Source organism: Conger conger, chromosome 17 (genome assembly GCF_963514075.1).
Source record: "Conger conger chromosome 17, fConCon1.1, whole genome shotgun sequence".
NCBI lineage: Eukaryota > Metazoa > Chordata > Actinopteri > Anguilliformes > Congridae > Conger > Conger conger.
In genome coordinates this window covers 7,801,243-7,818,742 of record NC_083776.1, presented here as the reverse complement: position 1 = coordinate 7,818,742, position 17,500 = coordinate 7,801,243, and the positions used below count along the sequence as shown (strand labels likewise).

Here is a 17,500-nt window from a genome sequence, read left to right as displayed (position 1 = left end):
GGAGAAGTGCTGAATCATGCCTTCATTGTGTCGGCATGTGTCCCAGTCATGTACCTTAGCCACGAGGCTACACGCTGCCCCAGTCATGTACCTTAGCCACGAGGCTACAGGCTGCCCTCGTCATGTACCTTAGCCACTAGGCTACAGGCTGCCCCAGCCATGTACCTTAGCCACTAGGCTACAGGCTGCCCCAGCCATGTACCTTAGCCACTAGGCTGCAGGCTACCCCGGTCATGTACCTTAGCCACTAGGCTACAGGCTGCCTCAGTCATGTACCTTAGCCACTAGGCTACAGGCTGCCCCAGTCATGTACCTTAGCCACTAGGCTACAGGCTGCCCCAGTCATATACCGGGATGCTGAGCTCAGCCCCGAGCAGAGCTTGAGAAGGTCTCATCCGTGACATCCGAGTGGATTCAGCCTCCGCTCATAGGAAGTGTGTTTTGTGTTCATTCTTCTTCTTTGTTTGTGCCGCCGTGCTGCAGCACTGGAGATGTCTGCAGGGGGGGCTGATGGAGAACAATGGGCTGACTGACCGAGAGCGAGAGGCTAACGTCAGACCAGCTGTGTTCTGTTGGTCAAAATCGCTGTATTTCATTTTGCAAATAAAATAAAAAAATATATATATGCTGTCGTATTGAAAGTGAGTGCTTGTTGCTCTCCACTGCAAAAAATGACTGTCTTAACAGTCATGTTAGCTTCAGTCTTTTGTCTTAAGTCTCATTAAAGACTTAGCATTTTAATCTTTAATGTAGACAGGTGAAATTTTCTTATTGCATTCCAAGTTTTGAAATTCTTTTTTCGCAAAAAAGAAACAGAAATAAGATTTGTAAGTGTCATGATGAGACTGAAACGCTTGTTATTGTGTGGGTTTTACAGTGCTTGCTCTCAGTGGTGTGTGTGGTTAGTGTGGAGTGAGAGCCGGTCTCCAGTGGGGGAGGGGCCAGACAGTGGAAATGGCGGCTCATTAATAACGCCGCCCCCCCCCCCCCCCCCGCCAGCGGAGCAGCCTCTCAGTCCCCCACCTCTCCTGCGCTCGTAACCACTGACAGTGGGGTCTGGTGGGGGTGGAGCCAATCAGGCAGAGGGGGTCAGTGCATTGTTGTGATAATGTGTATAAGTGCAGGAATTTGACGAGCTGTGCCGCTGTGCCGGAATCTCTGGGAATCGGAAATTGGCCGGGAAGAGCAGCCGGAGGAAGAGCAGCCGGAGGAAAAGCGTGGATTATTCCCACAGCAGCGCAGTGTGTAGAGTAATGATCATTATAAAAGCTTAATTATGAAAGTTTTGGCCGTGTCCAGCCCTGAAGATGCACAGGATTCAGCCCTGCGGTGTGTCGGCTGTGGGGCTCAGGCTCCTGTCCCTGATGCAGCGCAGAGCGCTGGGCTCTGTACTTTGCCCGGGGACCAATCGGCCCACAGGAAAGAAGGACTCCGGACTAATTAGCCACCATTCTCCGGCTGGTCTCGGACAATTACCTTTCCTTTGTTCGCTGTGTGCTGATTGGCTGCCTCCCCAGTACTGCGAGAGAGACACAGTGTCCTGTGCGCTCATTACCCACGATCCCTCTGAGGAGCTGCAGAGGGCCTTCAGTAACCCACAGACCAGCACAGACCAGCACAGACCAGCACAGACCAGCTCAGACCAGCTCAGACCTGCGCAGACCAGCAGACACCTGGGCTGGGGCAGTGCACTGCTGGTCTGCTCTGGTCTGCTCTGGTCTGCTCTGGTCTGCTCTGGTCTGAGCAGGTCTGAGCAGGTCTGAGCAGATCTGTACTGGTCTGTACTGGTCTCCACTGAGTGCTCAGCTCTTACTCTCTCAGCCGATTGTCGTAGATCAGCTCCTGTGGAACTGGTTGCAGTGTGAAGTGTGTAGACCAGTGAGTCCTGCCCCCCCCCTGGCCCCCGTGCCCCCCCAGGCTGCTCACGGGGTGCTGTGTGGCTGTGTGCAGTGTGGCTGTGTGGCAGTGTGGCAGTGTGGCAGTGTGGCAGTGTGCAGTGTGGCAGTGTGGCAGTGTGGCAGTGTGCAAGGGGAGCCCGGGGGAGGAGGGCTCTGGACTGAAGGCCCAGCTGGTCTTTGTGGGTTTCTGCTCGGGTAGCTCCTGGCCACTGGGGCCTTTTGTCAGCGGTGAGCCTGAAGGGGGTGGAGTCAGGGGTCTGCTGGACCATCTGTTGCTGAAACAATTCATCTCCTCTCCCTGCCCCTCATTCAGCACTTTACATCTGGACTCTCCTTTTCATGCCCCCCCCCCCCCACACACTCACACATACACACACACACACACACACACACCCTCCGGCGTGTTTCTGGGGCCTCGGGGTGAGCTGAGGTGCAGAGGTCACGGTCAGGGTGAGAATGGTGCAGATCAGCTGGAACTTCTCCTTCCTACATATCAGCTTTCTGCCCTTCTCCTAATACATCCCCACACCCTCACATCCCCACACCCCCACATCCCCTCACCCTCACACCCCCACACCCCTACATCCCCTCACCCCCACACCCCCACATCCCCTACATCCCCTCACACCCCCACATCCCCACACCCTCACACTCTCACACCCTCATATCCCCACACCCTCACATGCCCTCACCCTCACACCCCTACATCCCCACACCCTCACCCCCACACCCCCACACCCTCAGATCCCCACACATCCCCACAACCCCACATCCCCACATGTTCAGCGCTCCTGGTGCTTAGCTGCACATGTGTGGGAGAGAGATCCAGATTCCTGAGGGTCAGAGCTACGGCAGCTCTTCTCTCAGAGAACCCCTCCTGCCCTGGAACGCTGTGGAGCAGTTCATGTTTCAAGAGAGAAAGTTCACCGCGTGTTTCATGCTGCAGCTTGCAGCACGTTGGGTAATGTGGCGTATTCTGGCCGGAGTGAGAGTCTTCATCCCACACCGGCCTCTGCAGGCCGCCTCGTTACTGAGCCCGGGGTCAACAGCTCTCCTACTGTACACGGACAGGAAGTGAGCTGGCGGGCACAGCCGAGAGACAGGAAGTGAGCCGGGGGGCACAGCCGGGAGACAGGAATTTCCCTTTAGTCATAGGAGCCAAAACATCTGCAGATAAACAACAACAACAGAGACACAATGCGTGAAAGAGAGAAACACGGGATATATTGGCCAGGTTCCAGTTCCTGTTCCTCTCTTTGCTGTTTTGCGGGTAATATGGGAGGGATTTTGTGGGGATCGTCCTTTACATGACGGTAATTCTGATACACTGAAAAAAACTCACTTTTGTTGACGCCCGTTTCCTGGCAGACAGCAGCGTGTTTAGCCTCAGACACGGGCCAGACCGTCTCCATGGAGACCAGGTGATATGAATCCAAACGGCAGTCAGCGATGTCGAAATGCCCCCATGCCCACATCACTCCATTCTCAGAGCTGCTGGCTCCTGGTTCCTGACCCTGCTTGTCAGAGGCTGCGGGATGGCCTTCCTGGCGCTGAATGACTCACTCAGGAGCCGAACATTACAGGAACCTGCCCCCTCTTTGAGGAACCGCTCCTTACAAACAGCGGGAAACGATAATCTCTCTAATTATATTTCTTCTGCGCATCTGTCATTTCATGAAAAGCGTCATCCCCCGTCTCCACTCTCTCTCTCCAGATTTACCCTCCCCGGTTTGTTCCCCAGGTGGGCCGATGCCATATTTAACATCTCCCCATCCCTTCAAATAGGCTCCGTGTTGGAGGGGGGCAAGGCTGCTTCTACAGGGACACTCCTTTTGGTCATTACATCAGTGTACTCAGAGACATAATCAGCCATTTGCCCTCCATGTTGGTTTGGTGTTCCTGCCTCTCTCTGGCTGGTGTCTCACTCAGTCCTGCCTCTCTCTCTCTTTCTGGCTGACGTTTCGCTCTCTGCTCTGGTCTTCCCGGCCGTATGAGACCGCGGCCTCATGAATAATTAACGAGGAGCGACCTCATTAATGCTTAACGAGGGTGGAGTGATACTCTTGAGCTCTGACCGTGTATCGTGTTTCCGCGCGGAGCTCGAGAGCGATCGATCGGGCCGGTCTCTAATGCTCCCGTCCGAGAAACCAGCTGGGCGGGCGCTGGTCTGCGCGGGGAGCGAGGCACGGGGGGGTTTACGCAGCTCAGAGCCCCCCCCGCCCCGCCCCGTCCCCCCCCGCCACGCCCGCCCCGCCCTGCGGACACTCCTCCCGCTCCCTGTCCCGTGTAGACAGGGTGCAGCGGAACGCTCCGCTCCTCAGTCACGCCGCGCTGAGCGGGGCGCGGTCACGCCCTGCCGTGGGGACGACACAATGCCCCCCCCCCTGAAACGGGAACCCGGGCTGAAACGGAGGGGAAAATTTTGGCGATTACCCCGCACAATGACAACAGGGTGCACAAATCGGCCGGGATGCATTATTAAAAACAATTAAATGTGTCTGTTATGCTGATCCCCCCCGAACGCGACACCTGCTGCTCACGGGCGGTGGAGCACGGCGTATCGCGTGTTGGAGAGCGGGCCGAGAGGCCTGAGGGCTCCAGTGTGGGGGGGTCCAGTGTGTGGGGGGCTCCAGTGTGGGGGGGGGGGGGTCCAGCGTGTGGGGGGGTCCAGTGTGTGGGGGGGGTCCAGTGTGTGGGGGGGGTCCAGTGTGAGGGGGGGTCCAGTGTGTGGGGGGGTCCAGTGTGAGGGGGGGTCCACTCTGTGGGGAGGTCCAGTGGGAGGGGGGGGGGGTCCAGTGTGAGGGGGGGTCCAGTGTGTGGGGGGCTCCAGCAGCAAGGTCAGCTCGCTTCTGTAAGGTCGTCTGAAGTAGGACAGAGACTCACTGCCACGCCCTGCTTTCCACACACATGCCCACTGAGGGACGGCAGCTGTGAACGACAGTGGCAAGGAGAGCTTGGCTCTCATTGGCTGGTGTAGTGGGAGCTTGGCTCTCATTGGCTGGTGTAGTGGGAGCTGGGCTCTCATTGGCTGGGGCTGTTACGATTAACTCTTTGGGAGTCAGGCGATACACAGGGGTGTCATTGCTCTGCACACAAACCCAGAATAACACATCTATGGATGCACAAATGAGAGCCCTTTACATTACTGTGCAGATTCTGCACACCTTTGGTATGTTATGAGACTGGAGAGTTGTGCTGGTGTCACTCCAAAGGTGAAATGGCCCGTTTAAACGCTGAAAATGTCCTTCCAATCTGAAGTGCTGCCTTTTCTGTCTGGAATTGCTGTGTGTTACTGAGAGTGTGTGTGTTATACAGGTGCTCTACCCAGTGGGCTCTAGAAATGTCCTGACCAATCAGAGAGACAGCCGGGCCAGTGCACCTCCACCGGGCCAGAATCTCAACCGGGCCAGCGCCGATACACTGCACATTTAAATGTATATTTTTTATAACATTACATTAATGGCATTTGGCAGACGCTCTTATTTAGAGCGACGAACAGTTGATTAGACTAAGCAGGAGACAATCCTCCCCTGGAGCAATGCGGGGTTAAGGGCCTGCTCAAGGGCCCAACGGCTGTGCGGATCTTATTGTGGCTACACTGGGTATCGAACCACCGACCTTGCGTGTCCCAGTCATGTACCTTAACCACTACGCTACACGCCGCCTACAACACAATAACTTTTGCTGTTTTTGTGTTGCCTCACCCTCTCCTGTTGTTGTGTTGTTTGCGTTGCCTCACCCTGTCCTGTTGTTGTGTTGTTGTGTTGTTTGCGTTGCCTCACCCTGTCCTGTTGTTGTGTTGTTGTGTTGTTTGCGTTGCCTCACCCTGTCCTGTTGTTGTGTTGTTGTGTTGTTTGCATTGCCTCACCCTGTCCTGTTGTTGTGTTGTTGTGTTGCCTCACCCTGTCCTGTTGTTGTGTTGTTGTGTCATTTTGCGTTGCCTCACCCTGTCCTGTTGTTGTGTTGCAGGGGGCGCGGGTCTGGGTGCAGGAGCGGGGGCAGCTCCACCCCTCCACAGTCTCTACCTGTGCGGACGGGTCTCTGGTCTTCACCTCCGACTACGGGCAGGTAAGGCCCTGTGAGCTGCGTCAGGAACGTGCCTGAGAAACGGAGCTGTCCTCTTCTGACTGGAAGCCCGGGTAACCCCCACTGACACGGTTTCCTGACGCACCGCAGCCGTATCGGTGTGTTTGGATAGCTGAGAGCATTGCGCAATGTGTGCATACTTCATGGTATATGGTGCGGGAGATTCAGCTGCAGAGTCAGGCAGGGACTACGGAGCGCTGTAACAGTCCCAGAAGAGAGAGAGAGTTATGGCCTTCTGTGTTACGAGCCTGAAGGTTAATCTCTGTGTCCTACTTTGCCATGCCTTTTATATTTGACTTTTTGTTTGAAGGGTATTATTCCTTTAGATTTGCATTGTGCTTTGAATAGTTCTTTATAAATTATAACATGAAATGAAATTGTTATACTTTGTATTTTTGGTTGTGTGCGGAGGAAAGGTGGAGTTTGCCATTGAGCACACACAGTAACACACTCACACACATACACACACTGACAATCACACACACACACTCACACACACACCAACAATCACACACACTCACACACACACACACACACATACACACACACACACACACACACACACTAACACACACTCACACACACACCGACAATCACACACACTCACACTTACACTCACACTCACACACACACCGACAATCACAGTCACACACACACACACACACACACTAATAATGCTTGTATTGTTTTGCTTGGCCATAGCCAGCTCCCCCACGCTGATGGGCTCCTGTGTGGGATGCTCTGTGTCTGAAGGATATCCTGCGCGGGGGGGGCGGGGGGGGTGTAATGCAGTATCAGATCTGAATGCCGGAGAGTCTGGGGGTAGGGGGTCTAATGGGGGGGGCGGTATTGTACCAGCCTGACGCTGTGGAGAGTACAGTCATCACTGACCCGTCGCTATGAGAACATATCCAAGCTTTTTAATATTTAATATAAAACCCTGAAACCCTGATCACAATCTCCCCCACCGGTCTGTGATTTATGTGGCCTCCGCGTCAGTGCTGCATGAATACAATATTGGAAATTAGACCCTCAAATCCAACACCCACACCTTCAAAACCAAAACCTACACCCTCAAAACAGAAACCTACACCATCTCCATTCACTCTTTTTTCCTTTTACCTGTGCGTATGACCGGATAATGCCTGTGTCCCGTGGCTGGCAGTGGGACTGTGTGTAGCCTATACCCCACTCTTACATGCATGTCTAATGGTGTCATTCTGTTCCGCTAATCTGAAAACCTTATCAAATGCTTTTGTGTCGGGTCTCTTAAAAAGCACAAGGGTGTTTTTTTTTGTAAAAGCACTATAATGACCATCCATATCTGTCCATATCTTTATCTATACGATAAGCATCTGCGGAAACCCTCCAGAGAACTGCACTGCATGATGTGCCCTGGGATCTTTAAGGCTGGCAGTAAGAGCAGTGGGGTTATCTATAGAATGCATTATCTCAGCTCTGTCTCAGTGTTCTGTAGGGCTGATTTGATTATAGACCCTGAAGCTGGACAGTTAAGGGGGGGGGGGGGGGGGCAGAGAGCCAAGATTCATACAAGGGCTGTCTGGGACGTTTGTAGTACAACATGAAGTGATTGACCAGGCGTGTATTTTCCAAAGCTGGATTACGGAGTTAGCTGGATATAACCCTGGATAAATCAGAGTAAAACCCGGAACAGCTCTTTTTGCTTCATTCCATGTTCCAGATTTGGGAGGATTCCTTGTTTTCTGTAATCCTGCTGTGTGATACAGGACCTGGTGTGTGATACAGGCTGTGTGATTGTGTTCCTCGGGGAGGAAAAGCTGGTCTGTGTGCCACAGTTCTCTGGGGGCAGGAGAGTCAGATAGATGGATAGATAGATAGATACTTTATTCATCCCGAGGGAAATTTTAGGCATTCAGTAGCTTATACATACACATATATACACACATATCTCACACACATAAAGATCAATCAGGGGCAGATGAGTGATGGAGGCTGGATGAGTGAGTGCTCTTCTTCTCCTGTCCTCCAACACCACATCACCACAACACCGCGGCGTGAATAGATCTGTCATCCTGCTGGCCTCCGGGTCCTCCGGGCTCGTGAATCCCGGGATAGCAGGGGGGTTCCCGGCCCTCGGAACGCCGTGGAAAACATTCCTGTCCATTCTCACCATATGCCTGCCTTTTCTATGATGGGTAGTAAATTCCATTTTGGTTCAGTCACTTTTGGGAAACTTGCTTGAAGTCACGTTCTCAATGTTCATGAAAAAATTCCTGGAATGTTCTCCCAGGGGTTCTCAATTAACAAGATGAATTTTGACAGAATTGTTTCATTTTTACTGATCTGTCATTTTACCAGAAACTCACACTGAGGTGATGCTCTACCGTAAGGCTTATATTACTGCACTACTGTAAACCTCATATTACTGCACTACTGTAAACCTTATATTACTGCACTACTGTAAACCTCATATTACTGCACTACTGTAAACCTCATATTACTGCACTACTGTAAACCTTATATTACTGCACTCCTGTAAACCTTATTTTACTGCTCTACTGTAATCCTCTGTGCTGACGTAGGCCAGACTTGTCTCCAGGTGGGCGTGACTTCTCTGAAACAGTTGTTTCATCCAACATCGTTTATTAGTGTTGCGGTGTGTTTGTAGTCTTTGCTACCAAGCCTTCCATGAGGTTAGAATTCAGAATGGGCTTTTCCGCGTCGTTTGAAGTTCTAAATTATTTTAATTTGTAGCTTTGCGTTACGAGGAGAACAGGGTTAAAAAAGGAAAAGCAAAGCTCCCGATATTCCCACACACTGTGTCACAGAGTTATGAAGAGAGAAGAAGAAAGAACAAACCCTCCTTTCTGTAAGTCTGGTCTCCCCCCCCCGTTTAAATTCCGCTCTGCTCCAAAAGAACGGCGTCTTAACCACGAGCAGCCTTTCATTTCAGACGCGCAGTTCTGGATGTTATTCACGGGAGCTGCGCTAAACCTAAACTCCGTGGCGTTCCTGTGTGTCGCTGTGCGCCGGCGTGTCTTTCACTGTGAGGCGTCCGCACGGCTCAGGTGTGGGACTGACCAGCAGCCCTGAAAGAGCCAGAGACAAACAGCTGGGGAAGAACAGCTGGAGATGCATGAACAGGAATGTGTGTGTGTATGTGTGTGCACTTGTGTATGTGTGCGTGTGTGTGCGTGTGTGCACGTGTGCACTTATGTGTGTGTGTGTGTGTGTGCCCATGCGCGCATGTGTGTGTTTGTAACCACCGGACTTGCATCCTATGTCATCATCACATAGTTGCATCATCTGCATCTACATTAGTGTCTTGCAGAACGTGCTGCGCTGTCCTGTTCCTGGCTGTTGTTGTTGATGTGATAATTACTGCTGTGCTGATACACGCCCACGGCTCGGCTCACTGGGTTTAACTGCAGCCCGGTGCCCTTTGTCCCTCCCAGAATGCACAGTGGTCGGGTGTGGCCTCCCTACTACAGTCTCTGCCTCCTGTAGTGCTGCATTGTGGACACACACACACAGACACACACACACACACACACACACACACACACACTCACAGACACAGACAGACACACACACACTCACAGACACACACACACACAGACACACACACTCTCAGACACACACACACACACACACACTCTCACACACACACAGACACACACACTCACAGACACAGACACACACACACACACTCACAGACACATACACACACACTCACACACACACTCACAAACACACACACACACACACACTCAGACACAGACACACGCACCCACACTCACACACACACACACACACACACACAGACACACACTCACACACACAGACACGCACACACAGACACACATGCACACACACGCACACACACACACATACACACATGCACGCACACACACACACACACACACACACACACACTTACACACACACACACTCACACTCACACAGACAGACAAAGACACACACACACACACACACACACACACACATACAGACACACACACTTACACATACAGACACACAGACACACACACACGCAAACACACACACAGACACACACACTCACACACACAGACATACACACACACGCTGCACCGTGTATGGTATGGCCGTTTAAACCCAAACATGCAGAGATCACGTGATGTGCTGAACTCTCTAAAACACTACATCCTGTTTCTGATGTGGAATTTAGTGTTCCCCGCAAAAGCATTATTATCTCATACGCAGTTTATTATCTCATATGCTGTTTATTATCTCATACGCAGTTTATGTTTCTTACAACAGAGGAAAACATGGCAGACAAAATGGTGGACGTTTGTTCGGTCTTTCTGACAGTATATCACAGGCCAGGGAGAATGTCTGAATGTCTGAACACTTTCTGCCCCCTCCGGTTCCCTTGGGTAGAGTGGATGACCAGGAGTGTTCTCTATGACCTTTGACCCTCAGAATGCTGCAATGATGGGCATTGCAGCTGGAAGTGAGAGTCAGAAGGTTGTTGCTATGGTGACAGAACCTTGAAGTGCCCTTTGCTGTCAGATGAAGAGGATTGTGGGTAATGCATGTGGTGCAGCAGGGCTCAGCTCCTCACGGTCCTCCAGGGCAGAGGTCTGCTGGTTTTCCACCCTCCCTTTACCTGGGAGTCAGGTGTGTTCACCCTCCCTTTACCTGGGAGTCAGGTGTGATCACCCTCCCTTTACCTGGGAGTCAGGTGTGTTCACCCTCCCTTTACCTGGGAGTCAGGTGTGTTCATCCTCCCTTTACCTGAGAGTCAGGTGTGTTCACCCTCCCTTTACCTGGGAGTCAGGTGTGTTCATCCTCCCTTTACCTGGGAGTCAGGTGTGTTCACCCTCCCTTTACCTGGGAGTCAGGTGTGATCACCCTCCCTTTACCTGGGAGTCAGGTCTGGCCAATCAGCAGCACTAATTACCAGGGCTGGGTTTGGATTTGAGTTGATGCATAAGGATATATCGGTCCCATCCATTAATTCACCACTATATGCAAAATGTGTTTGTGCGTGTGACTGTACTGATGTGTGTGTGTGAGTGTGTGTGTGTGTGTGTACGTGGTGACTCGAGGTCGACACTGTGAAACTCATTATGTGAGTATCTCAAGTGCTGAGATCCTTGGGAAAACCCTTAATGACCTCCTCCCAGCATGCAGTGCTGCTGCTGGGCGGTGTTCAGTGAACACATCGGGCCAGAAGAGTGCTCATTGAACCCGGAGTCCTGCTGGAACACAAACCCATCATCACCTTTTACCCTCGTCACCTTTACCTCCTGCTGAGCAGCGCTTTACTGTGGACATCATAGTAAAAATGAGAAGCGTTTCACTGTGGATATTATAGTCAAGATGAGCAGCTCTCATAGGACACCCTTAATTGTTTTTTTCCCAGCATGCTGTGTGATCTTTGGTAATTGCGTTATTTGCAGAAGAAACACCGTTTCAAACCTTTTCATTCAGCTGGACTGTAGATGGGTGTGTGTGCTCTGTGATCGATTGGCAGCCTGTCCAGGGTGTGCCCAATGCATGCTGGGATAGGCTCCAGCACCCCCGCAACCCTGTGTGGGAGCAGGCAGGTTAGATAACGGATGGATGGACGGACAGATGGACGGATGGACCCCAGGTGTTGGACGTGCATGTGTGTGTGTGTGTGTGTGTGTGTGTGTGTGTTTACCCTGTCATGCACCTCTTCGTTATGAAGGGAGGGCGTTTATGTTCTTGCTCTTTGAACTCAATCAGTCAGAGTGAGTGTCAATCTCCCCCAGCGTTTATTTGGACACCTGACAGTGCATACACACACACACCCAGCCCCACTGAAACACTCACAGCGCGCACACACACCCACACACACACACTGCACATACTATACACACACACACACTGCGTACACACACAGCGTTCACACGCAGCGCCCACGCCCACACACATACAATGTTAAAATGGGCTCTTTCCTACAGCAGACAGTGGTAGCATTGGTGTCGGGTTAATCAGACAGGAAGCTCCTCTCTGTGTGCGGCACCCCCCAGCCTCAGGTTACAGCCCATTACCACACCTGCCCCCCCCCCCGACCCACTATCACCTGCCCGACCCACTATCACCTGCCCCCCCATACCCCCCCACTACCACCTGCCCCCCCCCGACCCACTGCCACCTGCCCCCCCCATACCCCCCCACTATCACCTGTACCTCCCCCGACCCACTGCCACCTGCCCCCCCACTATCACCTGCCCCCCCCATACCCCCCCACTATCTCCTGCCCCCACTACCACCTTCCCCCCCTCCCCAAACCCCTCTCTTCCCCCAACCCTACTCCCTGTCCCACCCCCTTGGGAGAGAGTGTATCCTCTCCTGATGTAATCCTCCACCACAAAACCCATCTCATACACACACACACTGATAAACACACACACACACACGCACACACACTGATAAACACACACACACACACACGCACACACACTGATAAACACACACACACACACACACAGATAAACACACACACACGCACACACACTGATAAACACACACACACGTGCACACACACTGATAAACACACACACACACACGGACACACTGATAAACACACACACACACACACGCACACACACTGATACACACACACACACACACAGATAAACACACACACACGCACACACATTGATAAACACACACGCACACACACTGATAAACACACACACACGCACACACATTGATAAACACACACACGCACACACACTGATAAACACACACACACACACACACGCACGCACTGATAAACACACACACACACACACACTGATAAACACACACACACACACACACGCACGCACTGATAAACACACACACACACACACACACACACACTGATAAACACACACACACACACTGATACACACACACACACACACACATACACACACACACACACACACGCCCTCACCACACTGTAAGACCCTCTTACACACTCCGCCCTACCCCACAGAGGATGGGGGGTCCAGCCCCTCTGCAGAGTCAGACTCAGGGGTAATTAATTAATGTCTTCACACACTGTGGTGTCTTGACTCTGGAGAGGGAGAATAGGGAGATGGCCTTTGACCACATCCATTGATCCCAGCTATTGAACAGCACCACAATGATATTAAAATATGCACTTTACAAAAGTCATAATAATTGTAACACAGCCGGACGTAATGGTGTGTGCTCCCCCTCCTCCCTCGAGAGGAAACGTCAGAGCGACCCACCCCTCTGAGAGCAGATCATGAAACATGACGGTGTGAAAGAGAGGTCAAACAGGGCAGACATTACTCTGTGTTTCTCCGCAGTTTTCACACGGCATTTGTGTTGATTCACCCACTGGTCCTGTGCATTTCTGCTGATGCATGTGCTTGTGTGGAGCGTTTGTGAGTAAAAAAAAAAACACCCTATCAGCAGAAGACAATGCCACCTCTGTGTGTGATTTAGCTTCAGCTTCAGAAAGCGTGGAGTCTGTGGAGCAGTGGATCTGCAGTGTGCTGTGGGGCTGGATTCAGGACAGTCGTCACCAGAACAGAATCATCTGAGGAGATGTCTTATGGACTGGCCCTGAGCTGGCCCTGAATCAGTGTATACATCATTAGCGTGTGAATATCACAGTGCTCATGTATCAGCATCCATTTTCATTTTGTTAACCTGTGAGTGTGTGTGTGTGTGTGTGTGTGTGTGTGTGTGTGTGTGTGTGTGTGTGTGTGTGTGTGTGTGAGTGTGTGTGTGAGAGCGTCTGTGTGTGTGTGTGTGTGTGAGCGTGTGTGTGTGTGTGAACGTGTGTGAATGTGTGTGAGAGCGTGTGTGAGTGTGTGAGTGTGAGCGTGTGTGAGTGTGTGTGTGAGTGTGTGTGTGTGTGTGTGTGAGTGTGTGTGTGAGTGTGTGTGTGTGTGTGTGTGTGTATGTGTGTGAGTGTGTGTGTTTGAGAGTTAACCTGGCTGTGTGTGAGTGTGTGTGTGTGTGTGTGTGTGTGTGTGTGTGTGCGCGTGCGTGTGTGTATGTGTGTGTGTGTTTGAGAGTTAACCTGGCCGTGTGTGTGTGTGTGTGTGTGTGTGTGTGTCAGCACACCCCCCTTTCCGATATCCCTCTTGTCTAACCCAAAAAATAAGGAATAAAAATAAAAATGACAACGATTGTATATTTTGTTTAGAACAGCACTTCATGTGCATTTTACGAGTTATGGATGTGTTGCTTTAACTTGTGGAAGAACCTATGCACTTGTAAGTCACTTTGGATTAAAAGCATCTGCCAAATGACTAAAATGTAAAATGTGAAATGTGAAATGTAAAATGTGAAATGTGAAATGTGAAATGTGATGTGAATGTGTTGCAGGTGCTCAGCCTGCAGGGGGCAGTGAGCCGGGAGCGGGTGCAGCCGATGCACAGCAGCAGTGTGAACGGGGTGGAGGACATGTCCTCTCTGTCCGAGCTCCATGAAGCCGCCATCATGCTCAACCTGCACCAGCGCTACCAGAGGGACTGCATCTACGTAAGGCCCGCCACCGCCAACCGCTAACCGCTAACAGCTAACGGCCAATCGCCAACAGCTAACATACAACCACCAACCGCTAACAGCTAACGGCCAATCGCCAACAGCTAACATCCAACCACCAACCGCTAACAGCTAACGGCCAATCGCCAACAGCTAACATCCAACCACCAACCGCTAACGGCCAATCGCCAACAGCTAACATTCAACCACCAACCGCTAACAGCTAACGGCCAACCGCTAACAGCTAACGGCCAACCGCCAACAGCTAACAGCTAACATCCAACCACTAGCACCCAACCGCTAACAGGCAACCGGTAACCACACATCTCATAGTGGTCAGGTCTGGGGGGTTGAGACAGGATCTTCATTTCAAATTAAAAGATTTTGCTGACTTTAGTTTTTCTGCTAATATCTTGCGAATGGAAACACTGTCAGACTGGATCAGCACGAGTCAGTCCTCGGTGCGTGAGGGTTGTTTCTGGAGCGTGAGACCTGGCAGCTGACATCCCTGACAGCGAGCAGAAGTTTCCTGTTTTCACAACACCTGTGTGTATGTGTGTATGTGTGTGTGTGTGTGTGAGCGTGTGTGTGTGTGTGTGTGTGTGTGAGCGTGTGTGGGTGTATGTGTGTGAGCGTGTGTGTGTGTGTGTGTGTGTGTGAGCGTGTGTGTGAGCGTGTGTGAGCGTGTGTGTGAGTGCGTGTGAGAGGGGTCCCACCCTCCTCTCAGGGTCAGTGCCCTGCAGGTGTTTCCTGTGTCAAAATTCACCCCTGTGAGGAGGTGGAGCCTGGAGGAAATACTGTCAAACTTCCTGTCCAGTGCCCATCCCTCCTGCGACACTCCGAGCTGAACACAGAACTGTAGATCAGGGCTCTGCTGAACACAGAACTGTAGATCAGAGCTCTACTGAACACAGAACTGTAGATCAGGGCTCTGCTGAACACACCCTGTTCAGATCTGAGTGTTCAGACTGCAGTCACATCGATCAGATGCAGTGATCAGAATCCACACGCTGGTTAATTACGCAGGCTACCATAGATACCAGAGTATATTGAGCTGTATAATCTGGTTCTTTGCAGATATGGGTCTGTTGCATACAGATTGATCCTGCAGAGGCAGATTGGTCCTTCGGGGGCAGATTAGTCCTTCAGGGGCAGATTGGTCCTTCAGGGGCAGATTGGTCCTTCAGGGGGCAGATTGGTCCTTCAGGGGGCAGATTGGTCCTTCAGGGGCAGATTGGTCCTTCAGGGGACAGATTGGTCCTTCAGGGGGCAGATTGGTCCTTCAGGGGCAGATTGGTCCTTCAGGGGGCAGATTGGTCCTTCAGGGGGCAGATTGGTCCTGCAGGGGCAGATTGGTCCTGCAGGGGCAGATTGGTCCTGCAGGGGCAGATTGGTCCTTCAGGGGCAGATTGGTCCTTCAGGGGGCTTCATGCACACTCTCTGAGCTGCCCCTTCACAGGCCTGTCAGTTCCCCGGATTGAGTGACAGCTGGTAATTACATTTTAAACACCGTTATTTTCCCAGGCCACGCGCCATGCTGGCAGGCACTAATAGAGCGGGGCCACCTACAGGAGTGACAGGAGAACTGCAGGACCCGAGACACACTCTCCTGTTCCTCTGCCTCCCCCTTGTGGTGGAAAGATGGCAGTACACACACACACACACACTGATTTTCATAAATTTCCCACTTCATGTGTTCCTCTCTCCATATCCACACTCAAAAAAAAATTACTTTATAACAATATGGACAGTGGTTATTATTGCATGTATTTCTACAAAATTTTACTGAGCCAGTGATTCAGTGAGAACAGCCTGTTTTACTGAGCCGGTGATTCAGTGAGAACAGCCTGTTTTACTGAGCCAGTGATTCAGAGAGAACAGCCTGTTTTACTGAGTCAGTGAATCAGTGGGAACAGCGAGTGAGCGAGTGTTTCTGTGGCAGTGACTAATGTCTATTTGTGTTCTCTGGCCGCGGAGTGATGACGAAAACCACTTAACACTACTTTAACTGTGCACTTTATTGTTTTAGTTTAGTTTATTGCTTTTGTAATAATAGAAGCAGTCACAGTTCACATTCCTGGACCGTGCCGATTCTCACCCTCCCGCTGACCCCCCCCCTCCAGACGAACATCGGCTCCATCCTGGCGGCGCTGAACCCCTATAAGCGCATCGCGGGTCTGTACGACGCGGCCGCCGTGGAGCTGTACAGCCGGCACCGCCTGGGGGAGCTGCCCCCCCACATCTTCGCCATCGCCAACGAGTGCTACCGCTGCCTGTGGAAACGGCACGACAGCCAGTGCGTGCTCATCAGGTAACGCCCCGCCATACCGCCGTCACACCATAACGCCATACTGCCATAACGCCATACGGCCATAACGCCTTAACGCACCGCCATACCGCCGTCATACCATAACGCCATACTGCCATAACGCCATGCTGCCATAACGCACCGCCATACCGCCATAACACCATAACGCACCGCCATACCGCCATAACACCATAACGCCCCGCCATACCGCCATAACGCCCCGCCATACCGCCTTAACACCCCGCCATATGGCCATAACGCACCGCCCTACCGCCATACCACCACAACGCCGCGCCATACCGCCATAACGCACCGCCCTACCGCCACAACGCCCCGCCATACCGCCATAACGCCCCGCCATACCGCCATAACGCCCCGCCATACCGCCTTAACACCCCGCCATATGGCCATTACGCCCCGCCATACCGCCATAACGCCATAACGCCCCGCCATACCGCCATAACGCCCCGCCATAACGCCCCGTCATACCGCCATACCGCCCCGCCATACCGCCATACCGCCCCGCCATACCGCCATACCGCCCCGCCATAACGCCCCGTCATACCACCATAACGCACCGCCATGCCGCCTTCAGGCACGTCATTGCCACCCGGAAGGTCGGTGGTTCAAGCCCCGGTGTGGCCATGATACGATCCACACACCTGTTGGGCCCTTAATCCTGCATTGCTCCAGATGT

General features: G+C 52.2%; 1 protein-coding gene across 1 annotated transcript in view; it reads left to right on the top strand.

Moving 5' to 3' along the window:
* LOC133116757 (unconventional myosin-X-like) overlaps positions 1–17,500 on the top strand; it is a 77,053-nt gene that overhangs the window by 20,184 nt on the left and 39,369 nt on the right. Inside the window, exons 2-4 of the mRNA XM_061226675.1 lie at positions 5,868–5,966; positions 14,337–14,492; positions 16,619–16,806. Of these exons, the coding sequence (XP_061082659.1) occupies positions 5,868–5,966; positions 14,337–14,492; positions 16,619–16,806 (443 nt within the window). The remainder of the gene's footprint in view (positions 1–5,867; positions 5,967–14,336; positions 14,493–16,618; positions 16,807–17,500) is intronic.